At 38.8% G+C, this 23965-nt stretch overlaps 1 protein-coding gene across 1 annotated transcript in view; it reads right to left on the bottom strand.

The window, feature by feature from the left end:
- The window catches only part of ZNF532 (zinc finger protein 532), a 51291-nt gene that overhangs the window by 19839 nt on the left and 7487 nt on the right, over positions 1 to 23965 (bottom strand). The window contains 5 exon segments of the mRNA XM_075739776.1: positions 4388 to 4564; positions 7477 to 7604; positions 7606 to 7659; positions 13892 to 16251; positions 17249 to 17350. Coding sequence (XP_075595891.1) covers positions 4388 to 4564; positions 7477 to 7604; positions 7606 to 7659; positions 13892 to 16231 — 2699 coding nt within the window. The 5' untranslated portion in view covers positions 16232 to 16251; positions 17249 to 17350.

The raw sequence follows: 23965 nt of genomic DNA, 5'->3' as shown, positions 1-23965 counted from the left end.
GTAAACTAGAAGACTTTACTCCGTTTTCACAGAAGCACAAGAACTATCTGGTAGAGGTCCAAATTTCAGACAGGTCTCTGGGAAAAGACTGTACTTGGTTAAATTCATACCAAACATACCTACAGTTTGAGTTGTGGCTATACACACTTTGAATATTTCTTTTGGTCACATCAAAGCATGATTTTTTCAATCCTAAACACATGCAACCGAGTATGCTGGTTTGTTTTATATCTGAAGCGGTCAGTAACATGTTACGGCTTAAACCCCTGTCCAGAGCTTACAGGCAGTTATGTGTAGTCAGGAAGTAACTTACAACCACCCCCGACTGGCAAGACACTTGGGTAAGGCAGGCGGTTCGACTGCCACCACCTGCCAGGGGCGTCACTCAGGAACCCTTCCTGCCCCACAGCGCACTACAACACAGGCGTGGTACGCGCACCTCTTCGCTTCTTGGAAATCCGGTTAACAGATTCACATGCCATCTTAGAATAAATACAGATGTTATCTCACAGGAAAATATTTTCATCATCACATAAAACATGTTTAGCGTTTTTGAAAACTTCTGCATCAGACTATGGTTATTTCTCCTTCCCATATTTTTTTCTCTAAAAAAATGTTACTTGTATGATAATACACTTTATACCAATAGTATAGTATATATCCATAAGCTGGCTTGATAAACAAGAATTGCTCCAATATCCAAAAAGAGATCAGCCATGAAAAAATATCTTAGTGTTGTTCCTAGGAAGTTACACTGTTACTGAAAAAGAAAACGACATATAAGCTTTGGTTTCCCATTAAAAACCATGTAGGAGCTTAGGTATGCTATAGGAGAGAGCTTCACAAAGTTGAAAGACAAGACAGCCATCCATTTCCCTATATTAAAATAATCTAATTTCATCCCACTGAGAATCACTGCACATAAACTTCATTTTTCATACACCACATGGTTGACTGTATCTGTTCTGAAACAACCATTTGTGATGTAATTGTAAATCACACGGTTCCAGTAAATGCCAGAGGCACACGGTCATTTGCCCAGCGAGCCCAATTCCTGTAAACACAGACGTGTGAACCAGCGATGAGTCCCCCAGGACCAGGCTGGCCTCAGCCCCCTTCCAGGACAGTAGGAATACATCTTGCCTGGCCACCCTGACGCAATGACACCCTGGGCCTCGCGATGCCCAGAGGAACACCTCGAAGCCAGGCTCCACGGCCACGCAGAGGTCAACAACATGTGCTCTGCCCGGTGAGGTTTGGAACTCACGTTCAAAGAGTCAGACACCTTTTATAAGCTCAATGGAAACTCCAAAGCTTCACACTTCCAAACACAGAACGCTACTGTACCCTTCCTTTAATTTGTTTTTTAAAATTTTTACTTCAGAAGAACAAAAATGTAACTGAGCTTATGTAGTCATCTCTATAGTGTTATTACGACTGTATCAACATTCCTTCTTCTTTCAATAATGAATTTGTTCAGCTTTCAAAACGTACGCCAGTCACATGCCACGTAGATGCTAGGTTATACGACAGACAAAGCAGCAGCAGATTGGTTGAAATGTGAATGTGCTTCCTCAAACATAACAGCGCTTGTCAGCTCTGCACGGTGCTGGTCAGGTCTGCACCTGGAGCACTGAGCACAGTTCTGGTCCCCACCACTCAAGAAAGACATGGACAGACTGGAGAGGGTCCAAAGGAGGGGCCATGAAAATGCTCATGGCTGGATGACTGAAGGCTGGACAATCTGCCCTACAAGGAAGAACTGAAGGAGTTGGGTCTCTTCTCCCTGCGAGAAGGCTGAGGGGGACCTCATCACAGTGCTCCAGTACTTAAAGGGTGGCCTGTAAAGCAGGACAGAGGGTCTTCACAAGGAGCCACATGGAGAGGACAAGGGGCAACGGGTACAAGTTGCACCAGGAAAGGTTTAATCTTGACACAAGAAAGGAATTTTTTATGGTGAGAACAATCATTCACTGGAACAACCTCCCCAGGGATGTGGTGGAGTCCACATCACTGAAGGCTTTCAAGATGTGGTTGGACAGGGATGCTAGATAATCTCATCTTGGCCTCCCTTCCCATGAAAGGCTGGACCCAATAATCTTTTGAGGTTCCCTTCCAACCTGGGCTGTTCTGTGATTTTAACACAGAACATTACAGCAGACAAACCAGAATTTCCGCAATTGTCACCAACATTGATGTCGACTTGACCAAGATATGTGAGAAACATCCTCAGAACCCAACTAATTGAAACAACAAAACCACTTCCTTTTTAAATTGCTGCTAAGTAGCAGAAATACATGTAGTTAATTCTGAGGAAAACCACAGGTCCTGATAGCTGAAATAGACCTTATTAAATGGTTAAAACAGCAGTCAACGCGAGCATCTTGAGTATTGAAGGCAACATTGTACTACCTAAAGATGCTTGTGAAATGAAAAAACTCCTGCAAAGACCAGGAAAATCCTACTGGTCACTCTGCATGCATTTAAGACAGCATCTTGATTAAAACTGCAAATGTAAGAAAACGTCACTCCTTAAGAGGAGCACTCAACTATGAATTCTACAATTTATTTACAATAGTACTTCATAAAATGTTTAGTCTTTTTTCTAATCAAAATAAATTCATAAAAGAATTATAAGCCACATCTATATGGAAAGAAAACTAATGAAAAATACTTAATTCATAAAGCTAATCAGAAACAGCTCAGCAGAATCCAAGCACAATTCAAGAAATCTTCTGCACTTTTCGTATGTGAAGTATCTTACACAAACGGTGATCTTAATCTTTCAGTTTTCTCTAATGAAACTTACGGGAATCTGAAACAAGTTTTAGATTAAATGTTGGTATTTCAAAGCCTCTCACTGACGATGCCATTCTGAATTAAAACAAGGTATCGTTTGTCACCTGGAGGAAATGTCTTAATTTGGTGTCAGTAAGTTTGTTGCCATTTTACTTTAATGTAGGTTTAAATATCCTAAAGAATAAATCTCCTGTTGGTATGATGGAAGAAATGGCAACAAACCAAATTCTTCTGAAATCTGGTTATTACATTACATGGTACCTTGTTTTCTCTCACCTGCCTTCTATTTTCTTGAGTCTGCAAATTGCTAAAATGCATTAGCATACTCCGCGCACCCCAGAGAAACAACACGGAGTGAAATACTTGAATGGTTTACTCTCAGTATTGCACTCATACTAACAGAGTGAGAAAGAAGACAGAAGAAAAAGTTCTGCAATGAGGAGGCATCAGGCCAAGATTGATGAGATCTGAAGCATTTTCACATGCATTGGCACCCGCAGCTCCCACTGGCTTCAGCGGAGGCCTTGAATGTTCAACATCTTCAAAACAAAAGACCCTGAAGCCAAGCCTCTACGCGTGCCCTGTGTTACCATCTTCAGGAAGCCACTGTGTTTAGGCACAACTTTCCTAGCTACAGAATGGAATCAGATCTGCTTTAATCCAGAAAAAAGAGATTATGTATTGGAAAAAAGCTTATATAAACAGCTCTATAAAGGCATCTATTTTGATTTGGAGGGGCAAGGCTGGAAGAGGTTTAAAGGCTGGCACCTCTCACTCAATAACAGACGGCAAACTGCTCTCCTTGAGAAATGACCATCTTAGGGAAGCAAAAACCTAGCTCACCGCTCCCAAAACCTACAGCTTTCATGGAGAAAAATCTAGTAGACAGAAAGAGAAGAACAACAGATCGTGCAGGAAAAACACCACCCGACAATGCGAGCGGCTGCCTTACCAAAAGAATAGGGTGTCACATGCGGCTGTAGCCAGCGGAGAAGTGCCCAAGGTCGGCCCAGACGCGACAACTACCACTTCTAAAACCCATCCCTCGCAAGTACGCACCCTGACCCCTGTGAACTGATGGCACGGAAAGATTCAATGTTCAAAATTCACCCAGATCACCATCTGCGAGCATGTAACAGAAAAAAAATCAAACCACTTTTTCCCACCTTTTCAACCAGGAGTTATGAAAATCACTGCATAAGCCCTGATGAGTCCTAGCACTTCTTTTTGGAATCCACACTATCTTAAATCACAGTAAAAATGCAGATGAGCTAAGCAGATTAAAAAATAAGAACGAGCAATACACTAGCCGCCTATCTGAATCATTTTGGTAATTACTATATTACTCTCTTGCAGTGCAAAGTGTTTAAAGAACTGCTGTTGCTGCATTCATGGAAGTTTAACCTTTGCCAAGTAAATTCCCAGCTAAAAACTCATGAAAACATTACGAACTCCACATGTTACCAATAGGATGACAAACTGCTGGCTGTACAGTACGTGACATTTAAGATTATAAGCACAGGGCAGAATGCAATTTCACAAGTTACTAAAATGCAGACAAGTGCAGTAGAAGATTAATTTTGCTTACTTTGGTTCGCCTATCTTGATACCCGGGTGTTGTGTATAGGCATGGGAGTGTGTACTGGGAGCAGATTTAAATGCCATGGGACAGATAGGACACTTGTAAAAGACTTCACAGTGAGAACCTTGAATATGAGACTTGAGTGCCGCCACATCAGAGTAAACAACATTGCAATGCACGCAGCTGCAAAAAGAGTGGAAAAGAGTCAGTTCAGCCTAGCCCAAAGCAGTACTGAAAGAAATGGAATAAACACTGATTTTCAAGCAAGTGGAAGAGATAAACATACATACAACCAGATAAATCTACGTTATCCCATCAATTTCAACAACCCAGTAAGAATCAACATAAACAGAGATTGGCATATCAGAAAGTAGGAAAAAAGAAATTTCCCAAATTTAATCTGAAAATCTGAGAGACATGAAGTCAGAACACGGTTTTATGGCATTACAACAAAACAGACCAGAAGGGTCTGACAGAGGAATATTCTATTGATTGTAAAAAGACTGCTTAAATCCTCTGCAAATTTGTGAAGAGATTTTACAAAATGCATTTTTATTACATGCAGTGGATTGTATAAGGTACACCACAGCAATTTAGAAACTACCACCAAAATGGAAACCAGTAAGGAAAACATTTCCACCATTTCCCTTGTTTAGATTTAATGAAGACAAACTGGTAATGATTTTTCTGTACAGGTAATCAAATCAGTGCTTGGATTTAAAAACAAAAAAAGTAATTTAAACTCAGGACAACTAAACCAAATCTCTACAATCAGATCAATCTATCAGATTGGAATTCTGAAAATATTTTGCAAAAACATACTTCTGCTGTGTCGAAAATTTGTGACCTTTCCGCATCTATTCTAAAAGGAAATGATTAAAAAAATGAATTAATATTAGTACATAAGAATTTCTATACATAACGGTCCCTTTTAGTGCCATAACATCTCCAGTACTAAATGCTACCAAGTAAGTCCAAAAACATAATGCAATAAGGAATTACAAAACAACCTGTCAAATGAACAAATTTCTTATTTACCAGTATTTTTGCAGTAAGAGTTTTACAACTTAAAGGCCTCTACCCTTGCAAAATTTTAGTTTTGGCATCTATCATGGTAGTGCGATTGTTGTCATATACATGTCAGGTCATTTTTTGATACTGTTCTAATGCCTTGATGATAGCAATAAAGGAGGAAATAAAGTTACATATTGCATTCAAGAATCCCATTTTCCTTGTAAAATGTATCACCTTTGAATTTTATGAAATGTCATCCTTTCTTTTCTGAGCACTTAATTTACATTCTTAATACTATTAATCAAGTTTGTATCTATCTCGTCTCCGCTTACCAATGCATTTTCTAACATAAACGGTCCTTGTCTTTTTGGGGTCTGTTAAGATCTTCTCTGCTTATACAAGGATGAACATTTCTTCATGGCGGTACAAAGCAGGATCCTCTCATTAATGGATCTACTCCTAAGGCGTCAGTTCAAGAGAGCTGGGGTCACATCTCTCACCTCCTCATCCCATCCTGTCTGGACTTTATTCTCTAGTGGATGCGACATAATAAAGATCCACCACCGTATATTAAAACAGTTCTTAAGGACCAAGCCTACCTTTCTTGGACTGCTGTAACAGCTTTGTTGTTTTCAACTTGGAAGGATGTAATTAAACTTAAGGTTGACATTTTCAGCTGATTTAGTTCAGACAACTAGCCTAAATCGCTGACATCAAACTGAACTCCCTCACAGAGGTCCTTTGGAAAGGGAAGACGGGTTATGCTGTTCCTCAAGCGAATGCATTGTGGTGATAAGGAGATGCTGAGGAGTCTAAGAAGGAAGACATTAACTTTCCCAGATATTGCTTTTCTTTTGCCTAGGTAGTTTTGATTTACAAAAGTTCTGACTTAGTGTGACATGACATGTTTATGATACATCTTGAAACTTTAATAACTTTTAGTTTAGATTTGTGAGTCTTCTGGTGTTACTGGGGCAGTCCCTGAACATGATTTCCACATGCAAACCCAAGACACACAGGCTAGAGGGAAGGAAAAGTAGAGTGGAAGTAGCAGACGTAAGAAATTTAGGACAAGACAAGAGTACTGCTTGGGAGAAAAGAATAAAAGAGAACGCAGAGAAATGCAAAGACCTGAGAGTTGTGTCAGCCCATGGATTCAATCTGAAAACAGATTGCCACAGCAGCTGGCTTGATGCAGTAAAAATGCTTTCTTCCCTTAGTGGAAGATTTCACAGCCATCCTAGTAAATGAACTCCTGAGAAGCTACCTACTGGTACGATTTTAAATCGCCCTTCTCCAGTCAGACAGGATGAAGTGGAAATGTTTTAGGAGTGCTGAGCAAAGCTCGGCTGTACACATTGCTCTTCTGATCTCTTGCTGTGCTGCCTGCCATTCAGTGCAGTAAAATTCTGAGATAAAACAACGTTTCAAGCCTTTCAAAACTTAACATTTCCACAAAATGCCTCTGATGCCCATTTTTCTCAGTGAGGTTGCCAGTACAGGGAAACATAAGAATAAAAGGGAAACGGAAGAGTAACAAAGAACCACCAAAAGACCGGGCTGTTTGAACGAGAAAGGTAATTTTCAAGTGATGTAAAGCTGAGGCACCTTGACTTCCCACAGGAAAGAGAGCAACCAGACAGGTGCAGTATGCCCATCAGCATCTCGATAATAAATTCTGCAGTAAATACTGAAAATGACTGTTCTACAGAGAGAACAATCTAAAATTCCATGTTTTTTGGAAAAACTCAGAAGGTTTTTTTTTTAAGAACCTGAAATTAAGAAAATACATCTGAATTCTCTAGACCTTATAAACGGTGAAGTCCTGAATCTGACATTTCATGGCTAGATGAGATTAGCTAATATTCTGATTTAATAACATACAAAAGTGGATGCCCAAAACAAGGCAGAATCCTAATGCGGTATTTATTCCAAAATTTGTACTACTAATAGCACTGTTGCCATGACAACCTTAAACCCCATGAAGCTGTATTCTACAACAATGCTTATGAAAATGGAAAATTACTTCTAAAAGCATAAATTATACATAAATTGACAACAAAAGTAATCATTATACTGACCGAAAACCAACTCTTCGGGTATAATGCAGGCAGTTCTTAGTGACATGAGTCTGGAAGTGGACAGATCTGCAGATTGCTCCACATTCAGGACACGTGTATGGAGATTTATGCTGATGAATTCTCTGGTTGTGATGCAAAACTGCACTGGTTAGGAAGCAGCATCTGGCAGATATTGCATGTCTTCTAAACGATAAACCAAAATAGATGAAACAAAAGGTTTGGTTCAGCTATACATAAACGTCTTGTGTCAAGCACTGTAATATATCAAATAAAGGTTAAATGTTATGACCGTGATGTGAACCAAAAGAAGTAGGCCAGTACTGACAACTCTTGTAGGACAGAGGTGGCAGCTACTGGCACCCAGACACGTGGGCATTCTGACACAACAAAGCGCTCTCACATACCACTGGCCATGGGCGATGCATGTTGGTTTCCATAAATTTACTTAGGTGCCTCACAAGATTAGCTTAATAGTGCAAGGTGGCCTAAGTACAACTTGAGAACCAAACCTTACGGTTTTAACTCAGTGCACCACATAAAGCAAAAAACCCCAAACTCAACAAATATACTATCTTCATTTTCGTTAATCCTTGCTCCTGATGAATTCTTATGGTAACACCCGTAATGCCAATTAAATGTAATATTATCAGGCAGAAAGTGCACAGATAATTTCAAAATATATTTCTCAGGCTAGACTACATCATCTGCATTATATCAACATATTGTGCATCTGAGTAAAGACTAGAGATATAGAAAATATTTATAAAGCTTTCCTTTGCAGGGCAATCTTTCTACGTGCAGGAGTAACTTACTAAACTAAGTCTTTTCTTGTGTTTTGTTACAAAAAAATAATTAAAAAACAATCTTCAACTACGTGTTGACCATATGCCCAATCAGAAACACTGAAATTCTTTGGGTGCTTTGTGCTGGTTTTGGGATGAAATGCAAATAATACAACCCAGCTGTAAACAGGTGTCACTTTTGCTCACAGTTGCTTTCCATCACTGGAGGGCACAAAGAGCCAAACCTGTAAAAGCATTCCAGAAAATGTTTCATTTACAATAATACATCTCTAAAATCTCCGAGCAGATAGCTGACATCCTGTATAGAGCTATGTTTCTGTCTAACTTGGATCATGGAAGTTGCTTCACTGACTTCAACAGAAACACTCCTGGTCTCAAAGTCAAGCACAAATACAAGGCTTTGCAGAACAGGACTTCAACTCAAATTCATTTCATAAGACTTCGCTTTGTAAGACTTTTCAAATTATTGTTTTTTTTTTTTTTTTTTTTTTTTTCTTATGACTCAGGACTTCGGAATCACACCACTGACTTATGAAGATTTTAAAAACAAAACTCCTTCATGACATGGGTATTTTTTTTTTAAAATGAGATTTGCATATTTTTAGAAATGTTGCAGATGTAGTGATGTGTACATTTTGCAAGAATACAGAACAAAACAAGACCTCCAGAGCTGCATTATATATTTATTTACTAACCTATGTATGAAGAAATCCGGAAATAAATAATTAAGTGATAGTTTCTTGCTAAAAGATAGGTGTTTCACAAAAAGTCATCCCCTTCTTCCAATTTAGGCAACGCTCCTTTAAATTGCTTTTAAAACCAATAAAATCCAGATCAGATAATAGCAGAATCAAAGCTACCATTGCAGAAGAAATAGTATAATGTTACAACTAGCTTTCATAGGAGTCTGACTTACTAGTATTAGCAACTACGCCAGTAAAAAAATAACCTGTTCCCATTTAATCAAGAGGAGACAGACACTAACTCCAAAGACGAAAGGAAAAAGCTTTTATAGTCACTGCAAAAAAGGATTTTTTTTTTTTTTTCAAATAGAACACTGTTTAATATCAAGGTTTTAAAGTGACTTAATTGCCTTAGCACTTTTACAATATTACTGCTATTCTAAGGACAATCTTGCATTACAATCTGTACACTCCATTTTTATTTTTTTCCAAAATAGCTTAATCTAAATGCTTTTTTGAGGGCACATGCAAATACTTTGGCTCTTTTTTTAAAACCAGTAATTTTAAGTAGAAATGCTAATATGAAACATTTTGTGGTCACACACACAGAAGCAAGAAGCGTATTTTCATATGGTTCACTTCTAACGTTTACGGCGTGAACACGGTGGCCTGATATGTTTGAACACGGTCTCCATCCAACATCCACAACAGCAAGATGGCAAAATGCAAAACATTAAAATAGAGGAAGTTAAGCAAAGAAAATCTACTACTACTCAAATTCAGGTTCACTATTTGCACTACTGCCAGCCCTAGAAGATTAGTAGACAGCACGGATACATTTACTACCCTTGCCTGAGGTTAACTAGCTGCAGGGATTTGGAACTACCAGCCTGATCAGAGCCTTTGTGACACAGCACGGCTGAGATTGTGTTCAGACAGTTATAAATATTTCACTTTGAAATGCCAAATATTTGTCCTGAATTGACCAAACAGCTGTGGCGGATCCACTGACTCATGCCCTCCACCACTGAACTGGTCTGGGATGTTAACTCTGTCTTCAGCTCAGGCTTTGAGGCAAAATCCTAACTGCAACTCTACTTGCCACATTCACACGGCTTCAGTACCACTCCTAAAATCTATCTTTTGCCACTTGTGTATTAATAAGCAGCAATACAATACTGGTGAATCTGGAGTATTATTTGATTACGTAAGAAAACAGCAAAACAGAACTTCTTGTTCCAAGAATTGACACATAAGGGGTTTTCATATCCTTCCAAAGCCTTTTGTCGGCAGCACTCCCAAAGGAGCCCGGGATGCTGCACCACAGAAGAGCCATACATCAGTCCAACCCCAACTAGGTCTATCTCTGATTTCGCAACAAGCAGCCTGCAAGATTCATCTGTAATGCTAGTAACTCCGACTGACACAAAATGCCAAGAGTCCTACTTGTTAAGGCCACTGGTTTGCTATTTTGATGAGTACAGTAAAAAGTTTAATTGTAACTGATTACAGTAGAACAAGGAGAATCTACTGTGAAAATCTGAAATTCAGCATGTTTGCCTTACCATTTTATTTTGGGCTTAAGGTGGCATTAACTTCCAGTTCTCTCATTCCAACCCACACCAAAATAAAACACAGTTTGTGAAAATCATCACCTGCCTGCATTTAAAGTCAAAGTTTCAGAAAAAAAAGGGTTAGAAGAAAAAATGGTGGAGGTGGAAAATAAAGATACACAAGAACTATGAGTATGAAGGGAAATGAGCTACGTAGTTTCCATGGAAGCTATACACTTATACCTGTACATAAGATGAACATTAACATTAATTAGCCCAGGTTTGCTACTTTTTTTTCCCCCCAGTAAGTAGATGAGGATTTCACTCTGCCAGGAAACCTGTCAGTGAGCGGTCCCATTCCCTTTAACAGGAATATTAATGGAAGTAAAATATTACAGAAAGGTAACAACTTTATAGGGAACATCTTTTCATTGCTAGGGCTGTTTTACTATCGTTTATTTAAAAAAAATTTCTACCTTCATAACAGGAGTTCAAAAAGAACAAGAAGTATCAACTACTTATTGCTTAGACTCATTGAAAACATAAAACGTATACAATTTCCATTTCAAGAGCAATTAGGTAGGCGCTAGAAAGAATGGTGAGCTGCAAAGAGTATTTTTCTTTCCTATTATTTGTTTGCAAAATCCAAATGTTTGTTTTTATTCTTTCTTCCTTCCTAAGCTAAAATATCAATCTCATCTAATTTTCATGTCTCCTTCCCACCAAAATAATGGTAGTTTTATGACAAAAAGCCAATGCCAAGCACTAAGGAGGAAAAGAGAAGTCAGAGTATATCCTGTCCGAGCTTTTCAAGGGCTAACAAATAGTGAAAAAATACAAAAAAGTTTATTAATAAATGTCCATACAGAGTCCTTCTTCAGCAAACACTACCCTTGCAGCAATGCTTGGGACAAAAACGGACAAAAGATAACAAAAAGTAGGATGTACTGCTTTAACACAGCTGCTCAGTTAAACAGTTTCTATGCTGGGCATTTCAGTATACCCACAACACTATAGTAGGTAATAAAACACAACGTAAGAAAAACCAGCACAGAATTGAAAACTGCTGCTTGATATATGAAAAGGACTAAGAAAAATATTTAATTAATTTTTAAGAGGATATTTCAACAAAGAATATTTAAAACTACGTTTATTAAGAGTGTTCTTTTAAAATGGAACAACATGAAAATAGCTTCTTTTCCTCCAGTGCTTTGCAGGATCAGGGCTGTTTTACCTGGAAATCCATGCCCAGTAAGCAGGTACTAAGGCCTTGTTCATACATCAGCTCTTAAAAGAGAGCAAGTTTCCAACAAGAGACACGAACACACCGACAGGTAGTAGGCAGTGCTGACTGCTTTCTGTACCTTCTCAAGCCTTCCTCCCTGAACAGCAGTGTCCGTGTACCCATACTTATCTTTCCACCTAACTGCAGTTATATTATGACATTCTATGAAGCTGTCAGTTGCTTTCCCGCAGTAGATCACCGGGGTAAACAGCACCCAACAGGACATGCATAGAGAGCAAACTCGGCAGCAACAGGGCAAAAGCACCAGCCAGAGGTAGCAGGATAGAGCAAAAGGTGTTTCTACACATCTGTTTAGTTTACCTGTCCATACAAAAAAGAGGCCCCCACAAAAAAATGAGCACATCAACTTTTTTATCTTTGTGCTTCTCTATTTTTTTTCATTTTATCCTTACCTCATCCTCCCAACCTATTCTCAGTATATATGTCTGTCTCTCATCCACTTGCTTTAGCTTGGTGCCGCCTTAATTGCTTGATTTCATACTATCAAGAACAACAAGAGTTTTCACAAGGACTACTGGATCTTATCTTATCAATCATAACTAATGGACCTCTTAAGGAAAGAAAGATAAATCTAACACAAGTAAGCACCAGCAAAGGAGTTAGCTAAAAAACAATTACTAAGTAACTCAAGAGCTAGTACAGATATACTCATGGTGAGCCATTAGACAGTGTTCAAAACTGCAGCAAGATCTAAGGACGGAATACATTCTGCTTTTTTCTAACAAAAAGCTTAAACAAACTCACTGTAGGTAAGCATAACTGTGATATCTTACAAATGGAAATTCACTCACATGGCATTTCACTGCGAATCCAGGCAATTTCAGCCTGTCTGCTAGCCAATTAGTAAGGAAGGAGCTAAGGCAGACCCACATAATCCATATAGTCAAGACTATTTCCACATTCAAATCTCTTTACATTACTGTCTGTAGTGGTGGGCACAGTGTAACTGCTTTACAGCCACGGAACAGGTCTTTTAAGTTTAGTGAATAGATTCTGACAGGAATCTGTCTGCGCTTCTATGACCAGTGCATTTTTTCCTAACCATGGGACTTAAAAACATTTATCCTGCATGTTGCTGTGCGATTCCCAGGATATTAAAATATTCCTGGGGTATTCCTGTCTTACCAGTCTGAGCATGTTTGCAGGTTTTCAGCTTCCCACATAGCAAGAAGCTGCAACACCAAGCTCAACTGAATGCTTTGAAACACACCAGAATCCCTTTTAATTGGCACGCCCCAACAGAAATCCAACTATATCATTTAATTAACCATCTTAACTCTTATAGGATTATAAAATACATCGCACACTGATTAACATTAACTTTTATTGAATGATGTGTTTCTTTCAGATTAGGCCACATACATTAGTAAAGAATTTAAAAATGGTTTGTACGTTTAACTCATTAGCAATCGTTAGAGGAAAGGAAAACCAACACAAATAAACAAATGGTCACACAGCAAGAAATGCATGCCAGTGAAGACCACTTTTAACTCCTGTTTAAGAAAGACCTGAAGAAAACAGCATGCATGTCCTTTCAGCAGAATCAGTGTGCCATTTATTCACTGCCTACAGTGCCTGTAGATAAGGGGAATGCCTAGCTCACTTATGGTGCTATATGAATATAATAAAAACTGAAGACAAACCAAGAATGAATCACTTACACGTGTCATTCAGATTGAATAGGCAGGCTGTTAATGAGGGTGCCAATTAAGTGGATTCCATGGGATACTCACATTCCAAAGCACAGAAAGAATCACTAAAAATTCTTAGTAAAGATCATTATTAATTTCAGTATTATAATGTTCAGCTGTAAGAAAACTAATGCTAAATTTTAGTAAAAATATACAGTGTAAATTTCAGACTTCAGGGCCTAAAAAAATTCTAAGAAAACTCTTATTTAAAAAACATTGACATTCACTACGTAAGTGCTTGCAAGACTTTTTGTGGGTTTCGTTTATACTTTTAATCATGGAGGTTCAGATAATTAACAGCTAAATGAAAGTAAAAGCATATCCAAAGTCTCCTAGACTTATAGATGAAACATTGGAATTTAAACGTATGATACTCTACTTGTCCACTTGTGTCTGCAGCCTGCTGGAAATGAGTTGCAAGAGATGTCTCATCTTGGAAAACTTCATTACACTCCAAACACTTTAGACTATGTCTACAGAGTTTCGACGGATCTTCGTCTAGTGGCATAGCTGGAATGACAGGTGTACTTGCTGGGGCTGATATTACTGTCCCAGTTATGCCAGACTGTATCTTCGTTACAGCATGCGTGCCAACTCCCACAGGGCTTTGAAGCACAGATGTAGCAGTATTGCTTGAAGGAGATGCTATCATTTGATCTGCTGGGACTGGTTTTAAAATCAGGTGTGAACACTGCATTACAACTCCTTTTTCCTTGTGTCCACGAGCATGGGAAAGAAGACTGCATTTATTGTAGAAAACTAAATTCTTTGTACAATGATTACATGTCACTTCAATGCGCACGCTCCTCCTGTCATAATGCTGGGTGAGGCTCTTCTCAAGAGCAAATGAGTCACCACACTCCAAACACTTGTAACCTCGTGTTGGTAACGTTATTCCGGCATTGGCAGGAGGACTAAGGTTTGGGATGTAAACTGGTACGGGATTGACACTGCTCAGCACCTTATTGAATGCCTCCACTACAGAACTTTGTAGAGATGACACCACCTGGACTCGAGACACTTTTTTAGAAGGCTGTGAGGCTGCTGCAGAAATTATTGCCTGCTTTATTTGTTGCTGAGGTTTCGTTAGCACTTGGCGGAGTTCAGAGGTGGTTTGAGCACCTTGAGGCAGAAGATTAAGGTTGGCAAGATGGACTGTCTTTGGCACAAGTTTAGCACTGGCAAGGCTTGACGCTGGCACCACAACAGTCTGCTGTTGTATAGCGTTGGCAGCTTTTATAATGGCGCTACTGGCACTCTGCACTGAAGCAGCAGATATTACAGTGGCTTTCACTGTAGTATTGTTAGCAAGCTTCAAATTAATAACTTGCGAACCTGCTGTTTTAACTGCTGAAACAGGCAGAAAGGCAGTAGCCACAGGTTTGATAGTGACCTGTTTTGGTGCAAGTTCTGCAGATGCAACTGCATTGGTGACAACTGTGGACTGGAGAGGAGCTCTAGGAGGAGACGAAAGAACAGCAGCAGAAGTGGGTGAGGACAGCAAAGATGTCATGGAAGTTACCATAGAAGCAGTCTGCTCCGGCTTTTTACCAGAGTCCAAATCAACTTCTGGCAACACTCTTGTAACAGTTCTCTTGATCTCCCCAGAAGAAGTCTTGATAGTTTTTATGCGAACTTTAGGAATTGCTGGTGTTGACCCTGCAGGAGACGAGGGAGACCCTTTGCTACTGTTTTCACTTGATACGCTTCGGGGACTATCAGGTGGTTTGACAGATGGCTTTTTAGCACCATCAATAAGACTCTGAGATTCAGGTGATTTTTCAATAGCCCGGGGACTTTCACTCATGTCTTTTGGTAAAGGAGAAGATTCTCCTGAATTAGACTGTAAATCTTTACTGGTATCGGTAGCTGCCTTTTTAGCACTGAGTGCTGCAATTGCAGCAATGCACGAAGAAAGCTTTGCTGATGACTTTGCTTTGGACTGTGAAATGCTGGCAAGATTTGTTTCACTTTTTTCAGTACTCAATTTACCATCAAGGACCCTATTTTCAAGAAGTTTCTCAGAACTGTCTTTTAGCAATTTGTCCTCTGTTTTTCGAGCTTTAAAAGGCTCATAGACACTCAAATTCATGGAGTTTGTCTCTGTCTCTCGTTTAGCAACTTTATTTTTATCTATACTACTTGAAACTGGAATTCCAGATTTAATCAAGTTCTCCCCTCCAAGCGCCTTTAGTTTGTCATATTCCTGCTGAGATACAGATCCTGCCAAGACATTTGCTCTGAAATTTGCACGCATCTCCTCTTTATCCGGAGGGTCATCCACCTCAATTTTTTCATCATCATCAAATTCTTCAGCACTTGATATTGGGCTAAACTGGTTGAAAGCTGAATCCTTCAGTGTAGTCTCAGAAGCTGACCCATCATCTTTAAGTGACTTCCCTTCATCTTTACTGTAACTGTCAAGAGCTGATGATGTTAGAAAGCCATTATGCAAGCCATTGCCCGTGGAATGGTGGCCATCCTTGTCCACTCCTTCAGAAGAATCAATAGTACGCACATTTTTCACAATGACACTCACACCAACGTCCGATGATGATGGGGCATGAGAATCTTCATCTGTGTGAGCATTTTGTTTTATGTGGCTTTCATGGTCATCATGTCCCGATTCAATAGCTGCTTTTGGATCAACCATGTCTGGTATGTCGAAGGCTGCAAGAAGGTCATCGAAATCTGGGGTCTTCATATCCCCCATGGTCATCTATTTGATTGTAAGCAAATCTGTAAAATAAGCAGAAAGTCATTATCTCAGTATTTTAAGCTCTAATAGCACAGCCTTACACAAAATAAGCATATGTTCACATATGGCATGCAAAAAGGTCCTATTTCACTTCTGAAGTAGTATTTTCAGAAATTATACATTAGAGAATAGTGCTCCAGTGGAAGCTGTACAGTCAAATTATTACACCAAGAGCTATAGTAATCCATCAACGTCACAGACTGTTACCTAGCCATTTCATCCCAGGCACAAATCTCTCTTCGGTGACTTTCCTCCTGTCCCCTCTCCCGTACTCCCTCCTACCCTCTCCCACATACACTATGATTACAGCAAGATACCTACACTTTCATGAAAAGAACGAGGTGCTTGCAATTCCTCCTAAGTCTAGGTTTTCCTTGGCATTTGCATTACCAACCCAATGAACCTTCTTGAACACGGTAACAAATGTGTTTCTACTAACGGCTTAAGACTGTTGCACTGTTTTCTATAAATTAAACTGCTTTATAAGAATTATAGAATAAATGTCTCCCAGTGTTCACAACGCTTTTTTCTGGCAACTCTAATGAAGGATCTGCTGTACCTACACTACTCCTGACAGGTGTCTCACCTACTTTAAAGACCTCCTGTAACAGAGATTCTACAACCTTCAAGGTAATTTGTTCCAGTCATTCACAATTTTCACTGTTGTATGTTTCCTCCTGCATAATCTGAATCTTTCTCAATACAATCTGAATGAACTACATGTGGTTCTATTCACCTATCCAATTTGAAACAGCACTTTACTCCAAGACCATTGCCTCCCTTCAATCTTCTCCTTTTTAGGCTAACCAACACCAGATCTTTAGGGTTTTCTTTCTCCTCACAGATAACATTCTCCACATCCTGTTCTTTTTGTTTGCCACTGGCCCCTACTGTTGGGTTTTTTCCTCCCAATTCCTAAACCAAACAGGTAACTCAAAACTGAAACTTTACAAATGCTGTGTAAAAAGAAAAACTAACTTTGAGTATACTTTTAGATTTAAATCCCACTATGACATTTGCCTTTTTCCACAGACGTTTCAATAATATGCAGAGATGCACAGGGGAAGCACTTGTAGAGATCTAAAAAAAAACAAACAAAAAACCACCAGTTACAGAAAGCACAGACAGACACTTTCTCCACTTCCTTTCATAACCGTGCATGCACAGGTATAATATGTATTGTCATGACGGAGCTGTTTTTAATGTACTTTCATTGTACAGTAATTATCAGGCCAAAGTCAGTATTCAATGTGGAAAGATACTTAACCAAATAAGTGTTATTGTTAGAAAGTGCTCATTTAGGAAGCATCCTGTCTGTCCTCCTGCCGTTATCATCAGCACTAAAGGACTGGAAAACATTCTGATTATATAGCTCAATGTTCTGTCTCCAGTATCAATTAACACAGGCCATCAGAGACCCACGGCATGACTAACTGTAGCAGTGCTCTCCAAGCTCCTCCTATGAGCTCAGATAAGCAAGAAGCCACATGCTCAATGGCAGAAGGTCTGTTGGCAGCCACTTGCCAATGGAGATACACATCCTACAACTTCGCTAGTTCACTTCCTCCTCCTCCTCTTAGCTCATTGTCTTGAGCTCTGGAGAGAAACTACTTGCTGACTGTTGAATCCAGCTGTAACAATGCTAAGAAAAACTAATCAAAATGCATATGTTTAAATACATATTTTTTATGCATATTATTATCAACACAGGCAGCGCTCTAACTGTTCCTCAGAAAGATGCAGTTTATTAAAATGGCATCATCCCTTTGCTTGACAGACGTCTGTACGATTTATGCATTCATCAACACTGGCTACCTGGAAGTTATTATGGACACTGAGTAAAGGAACTGAGGAATATTTATCAAGGATACTGGAATACACACGGACATTTTGTATAACACCTTCAAATACACATGTAATAGGTTTCAAAGTTGTTGACATGGTCCACTTAATGGTTTTATTGCTTTGTCTAACTTATTAACTCCTTTTCACTACACCAGGTGCTTCTGCAGAGCTGAACTCAGCATGTGATTCTCGAGAAAATATGAATATACCATTGCAACTGATTAATTTACTCTCTCAATTAGCTCATAATTCCTTTACTTAATGGACAATATATAGTAGCCTATCATGCTAAATGCTCATTATCAAGACTTCACTACTTTTGTAAAGCATGTGGTTATAATCCATACTTATCAGACATAGGATTGTTTCATAATGCTGGTAATTCTAGTTTTATTGTGTATTTGTTATAAAATTGTAAAACTCATTTGTTCAAAAGCAAGTTTCTAGCTCTCATGCATTTAAAACTAGTAATTGGGATAAAATGAACGTAAAGATTTAAGAAGAGAGACTAGACAAGTAACCAGTACAGCTCAACTCCCTTGCAGTACAATCAGAAGCTAACCCATTGTGTTCAGCATGCGTGGCAGCAGACGCCTTGCTATGTGAAAGCGAGATGATTATCACACTTATGCACAGTTCTGCAGGCCTGGATTTTAGTCTACCCTCTCAATGAAGGGATTTCAAGATCATGTGAAAGGGCCACAGTTACAAATGCAGTTATCTAATAAATACAAAAATACATACACACATAATACCAAGATTACAAAGAAAGTTTTTCTAAGAGTTAAATGGAAAAGATTCCAGAGACCAAAGCCTATCAAATCCATGTAAAATCACACAAACAAATCCTTAATTGACAGTTTTTCATGATTTGAGATACTAATTATTTGCACTCTGATAGTACATCTGTCCGTAAGTGTCTTTTTACAGTTATTATATAAGCTCAAAAAGAACTAGAAAGTCATCTAAAACTTCCTCTAATTACATATACTGGAGTTTAATTAACATTTAGCAATAGCAATGAATTAAGTAAAAGCACACTTATATAGTATTTTATCTAAGTATGTTTAAGAGCAAAACTGTATAGCAGAGGACATACATTTGTCCTTTACTAAGAAACTCGGTTAGGCTAATTCCAAAATGGGAAAATATCTCAAAAGAATTCAGAGATCTGCAGAGCTAAGATCATAAATTTATCCATAGAGAGCACACTGCATAAAGCTGCAACTGTCTTTCAAGTGTACACAACAGGAACAACTCCCATACTCTACCAGAGCATGAGAATGGAATGATTTCTTCTACATGGGGGACCCAGAATTACTGCTGCCCTTATGAAGAATCTCTCCCATTCTTCAAACTTCTAAAGCAATCTAAGTTAAACAAAACGGGACAAAAGACATGGCCAGTCTTGATAAACAAGTAAACAAAGTTGTAACCTGGACATTTTATTCATCTCTTCCTCACTATTCTAATATATTAAGATTCAGTATATAAACTACGTTTCTACCACAACTGTCGGGACTCTGAAGCCACATTCCCCCCCCCCAACCTTTCAGTAACTCCTTCCCTTAGGGATAAAACTCCGCCTTTTATCCAAGATCAAAATCAAATGACACCTTGGCTGCCAGACAAGCAGTTAGTCTATTCCTTCTCTGGGCCAACAGGATGCCTGTAAATACTTCAGAACAGGAAATGAGGCAAGGTGCTGGTTCCCTAGGAAATCATGATTTTCCAGGAACTGGAATTTCTTTGAGAACTGCTTTTAAAGTGCTGAGAGAAAAGCTCAGTGTCTCCAGAGACACACACGTAAAAATGTAGCATCAGAGGGCTGCCATTAAGATGATCTTCAGAACTGAACAGAGAAACAGCCCACAAGGTGTGTAATCAAGGACACATTCCTCAGACTAAATAAACAAGAACACATTTAAAGAAACAATCAGCAAGACCCCCACCTCCTCAAACATCTTTGTCCAAAATACAGGGTTTTTTATTTTTGGTTTCTGAAAAATAGAAACAAAATTCACCTCAAAACAGGGGAACGCTAACTTGAAGTATGTATGATGGACAGATGATACAATAGATTAAACACCCCTAATTTTGTACTCGTATAAAGAGTCAGTTCTTAGGTTTACTGACTCTGTCCAAAGTACTATTTCATTTTCAGATGACGGTGCCTCTTTGTAACATTCCTTTTCCCTCCTGTGGACTAGTTCCAGTTCCTGCCTCTCCACCTGGCTGTCTGCTGATGTTTACCAGGAGAATGCCAGAAAAAGCCTATCACTTTTGTCCTAAGATTTGCAATCTTTAGGGTGCTTCAATTACTTGGGAAAAGTTACTGAAGAAAATCAGTCTCTTCAAAAATTCAAGCATTACTTTGCTTACTGATTATTCAATTATAAAAGTAAGTAAAAAGGGAAAAAAAAATCTGGACATGGCCAACAGTAATTACACAGCTAGAGAGCCAAGAAGCAGTGAGGTATTTTTGACGGTGGGTGATAGGACTTCTGGGAAGATACCAGTGAGTCTTAAAAATTTAAGATAGTAGACTCTGAATATACTTACTTCAAGATTTCTATTAATCTCTTTGGTGACAACATCCACCCCTATGTACGCATCAGTATCTTAACGTAAGGTGCAAATTAAGCTCTGGGGGATAAACCAAGACTGTTTTGTTTGCGTTCATGCTTTGTTCAAAGCATGTGTGCATGACTTTCTACATTCTTCTTCCTCTGGAAACTCATCTCCTGAAATAAGTGCTTCCTCTCAACAGCATGACAAAAATGGGACAGGTTTTAGCCACAGGAAGATAACTTTATTGTTCCACTGTCTTACTTTTCCCAGTTAGCCTTTTTACTCCAGTTCATCTGATAACACATTCCAGTGAAGCACTCACCTGGGTAATTGTGTCAAAACATGAACCAATCCATGAGAAGTCTCTACTGACAGCAGAAGAAGCAAGCAGAACAAGAATTTGATGCTATACCCATGAGAAATAGTTAAATGCTTATAAACCTTTTGGGGCCTTCATATCCTGGCTGTTAAGACAGAAAGTCTAAGGAAGTATTCAAAGATTTTAAAAGGCCAATCTCCAGAAAAAGGGGAAAACATCTGCAAGATGCAGTGTACCTGGGAGCTTCTGCGCTATTATCTGGGATTCCAGAGACCATTTTGAAATACTGCTTTCTTACAGCAACTATTTGTGTAGATGGGAGGAAGGCTCAAATATGCAACAACATAAGTATCAACCAAAAAACTATCAGGGCTTAGAAGTAAACAGCTGCTTCTGAAGGATTAATAAAGGCAGTTGTGTTTTACTATGCGGAATTCTTGTCACACCTCCTCAGGCCTTGTATCTCTACCCGTTCCAGGTGGAGGGACTCCAGTCATATGAGGAAAACCAACCAAACCTACCCTTTCATGTACTCTGCCAAGGTGGAGGGAGCAGAGAAACATACAGAAGAAAACATTTTTTCTCACTTTCTAAATATGATTTATCTTGTAGCTTGGGCTTTAGGACAGCTGCAGATGGGGCACAGTGTTCTCCACAAGAAACACCAAGCTGCCTATAAATTGCTACTGAAATCAAAAGGTACTTTCTGGTGTAAAGCTAAGCAACTGTACAAACCAGGCTCGTTTTGGGGAAGTTCAACAGCCTAATGAAGACAAGAAAACAGAATCATCTGGCAGCTCCCAGACAGGTTGTATCTCCAAACTGCTCAAAAGTCTGATTTTTGTCTGTCAGGTACAAGAATAACTTCAGGCTTTTCAGGCCTAACAATGACAAATAATCCTCCTCCCTTTCCAATACTTTTCCAATTAATATTCTCTACGCATGAAGGCTTCTACCATTTCTGGATGACATGGTCTTACACGCTCAATTTTTATTCTTTTATTCAATCATTAACCTTTAAAGAATCGACCAACTTTTCCTCCTTGACACTCACTCTCCTGCTCATCTAAATCTTCATTGCTCAACCACAAGTCTGGTGACTCTGTCAGTACCAGCCCTGTCTTTTCTAGAGTATTAAATTTAAATTCCTACTCTTTGCTTTCAAGTCCCACATAACTGTCTATACTTACAACATGTAACTCCATGCTTTTCTTCAAACTACTCCTCAACTCGAGCTTCCCTCAGCAGCAAGTCTGTTTATTATTTAAGGAAATGGGAAAACCCCCAACTTTAATTTTCATCTACCTATGGAATTCATGTTCTTGTGATTACATTCCCTTACCTTCCCTAAACCCTTCCTACAGTTTTTACCTCCATTTGTACTATGTACAGTTGTGGACTGGTCATTCTTTAGGGCAGAGACCTTTTCTTTTGTAGGTTCTTCACAGAAAATCAGTGTTCTTTCCAGTGCTGTCAAAACAAGAGCATGGAGACACCACTTTTCAGTGTCTAGCACATGGTAATGTCTTGATTCTGGAAGAATAATTCTGGTATAACCATATATAATAATTACTCTGTTATAGTTAGACTGGTATAAAATCCCAGTTAGATGTACTATTCCAGAACAAAATTCTGATAATCTGGTATAATTACTCCACTTCTAAACATGAGTAATGATGCCTACATAACACCATGCTCATTCTGGAACAAAATGCCTACACAAGGAGTGCTAACCAGCATAAAAGTTTTTTTTTGGTTGGGGGTGTTTTCTTTTTGTTTTAGTTTGTGGTTTTTTTTCCTTAATTTCTGTATTGTTATGCCAAGAAATTTCATGAGGCTTAAATGATTCAATCAGAATTACAGTAATATATACCCTAACATTAGGCAAACATCAGCTTAACAAACAGATTAAGAGCAGTTCATTAGTTATTAAGCATGTATTAGTAATTGTGACTGACACTTTGAAAGCGAAGTATCTGAAAGAAAGACAAAACCAATATGCTAATTCAACCACCAAACCTCCTTCAGGAAATGAGAACCACATCTCAAATCACAACTTGGTGTGGTTTGAAATACTCAGCAGGCAAGGAGGATATGCAAGGGGCCACTTTAACCACGATCAGCAATGCCTATCACATTCACATAAAATACAGGTTCCTTTTCGCTTACTAACAGTCCCATGACTTATTACTGTTGGAAAACTCAGATAGATTCCTGCTTCCATATAACTTTCATAATAGGCAACATTTTGATTTCTTAGGATAAAGGTCTCATTTGCCATCCATGGTATCAATAAGGTCATGCCAGTCCTTATGAAAACATCTCTGTGAAGTATGGGGTGTTTTACAGTTAAAATTTATACCAAGCAATCTGATATTTCAACATTATACACCGTATCTATCTGCCTTAAAAAACAAAAAAGGAAAATCCAACCTGTCTCCGTGCATGAGCCTCAATGAATAATAGAAATCTGAATTTCCACCTGGTTTTCTAAGGCAATATTCTACCAATTTTCTTCCTCCCTCCTCCCCCTGAAAAAAAGCTTTAGAGGGTAAGTGTTAGCCCAGTATTTCAAGTATTAAAATTTTTTGCCTTTTTTTTTTTTTAACTCAATGCAGTAACCTTGCTGTTGACAGTTTCAGAAGATTTGAAGACTTATTCTTTACCAGCCCAAAAAAAGTTTTCAATGAGCATTTCACAGAATCTCAGAATAGCTGAGGCTGAAAGCGACCTCTGGAACTCTCAACATCTCTGCTCAAAGCAGGGACAGCTGTAGCATGGCTCCCAGGACATTGTCCCATCAGGTTTTGAGTATTTCCAAAGATGGAAACTCCAAAACCCAACAAGGCAAAAAGTTCCAGCGTTTCACCACCCTCACAGTAAAAAAGATTTAAACCATTAATTAGTATTCAGACCTACTCACATTCACTTGCCTTACCACCCACTTATGACAATATCTA

Source organism: Balearica regulorum, chromosome Z, assembly GCF_011004875.1.
Source record: "Balearica regulorum gibbericeps isolate bBalReg1 chromosome Z, bBalReg1.pri, whole genome shotgun sequence".
NCBI classification, from domain to species: domain Eukaryota; kingdom Metazoa; phylum Chordata; class Aves; order Gruiformes; family Gruidae; genus Balearica; species Balearica regulorum.
Note: the sequence above shows the minus strand (reverse complement) of the source record. Positions and strands in the feature narration are given on the sequence as shown.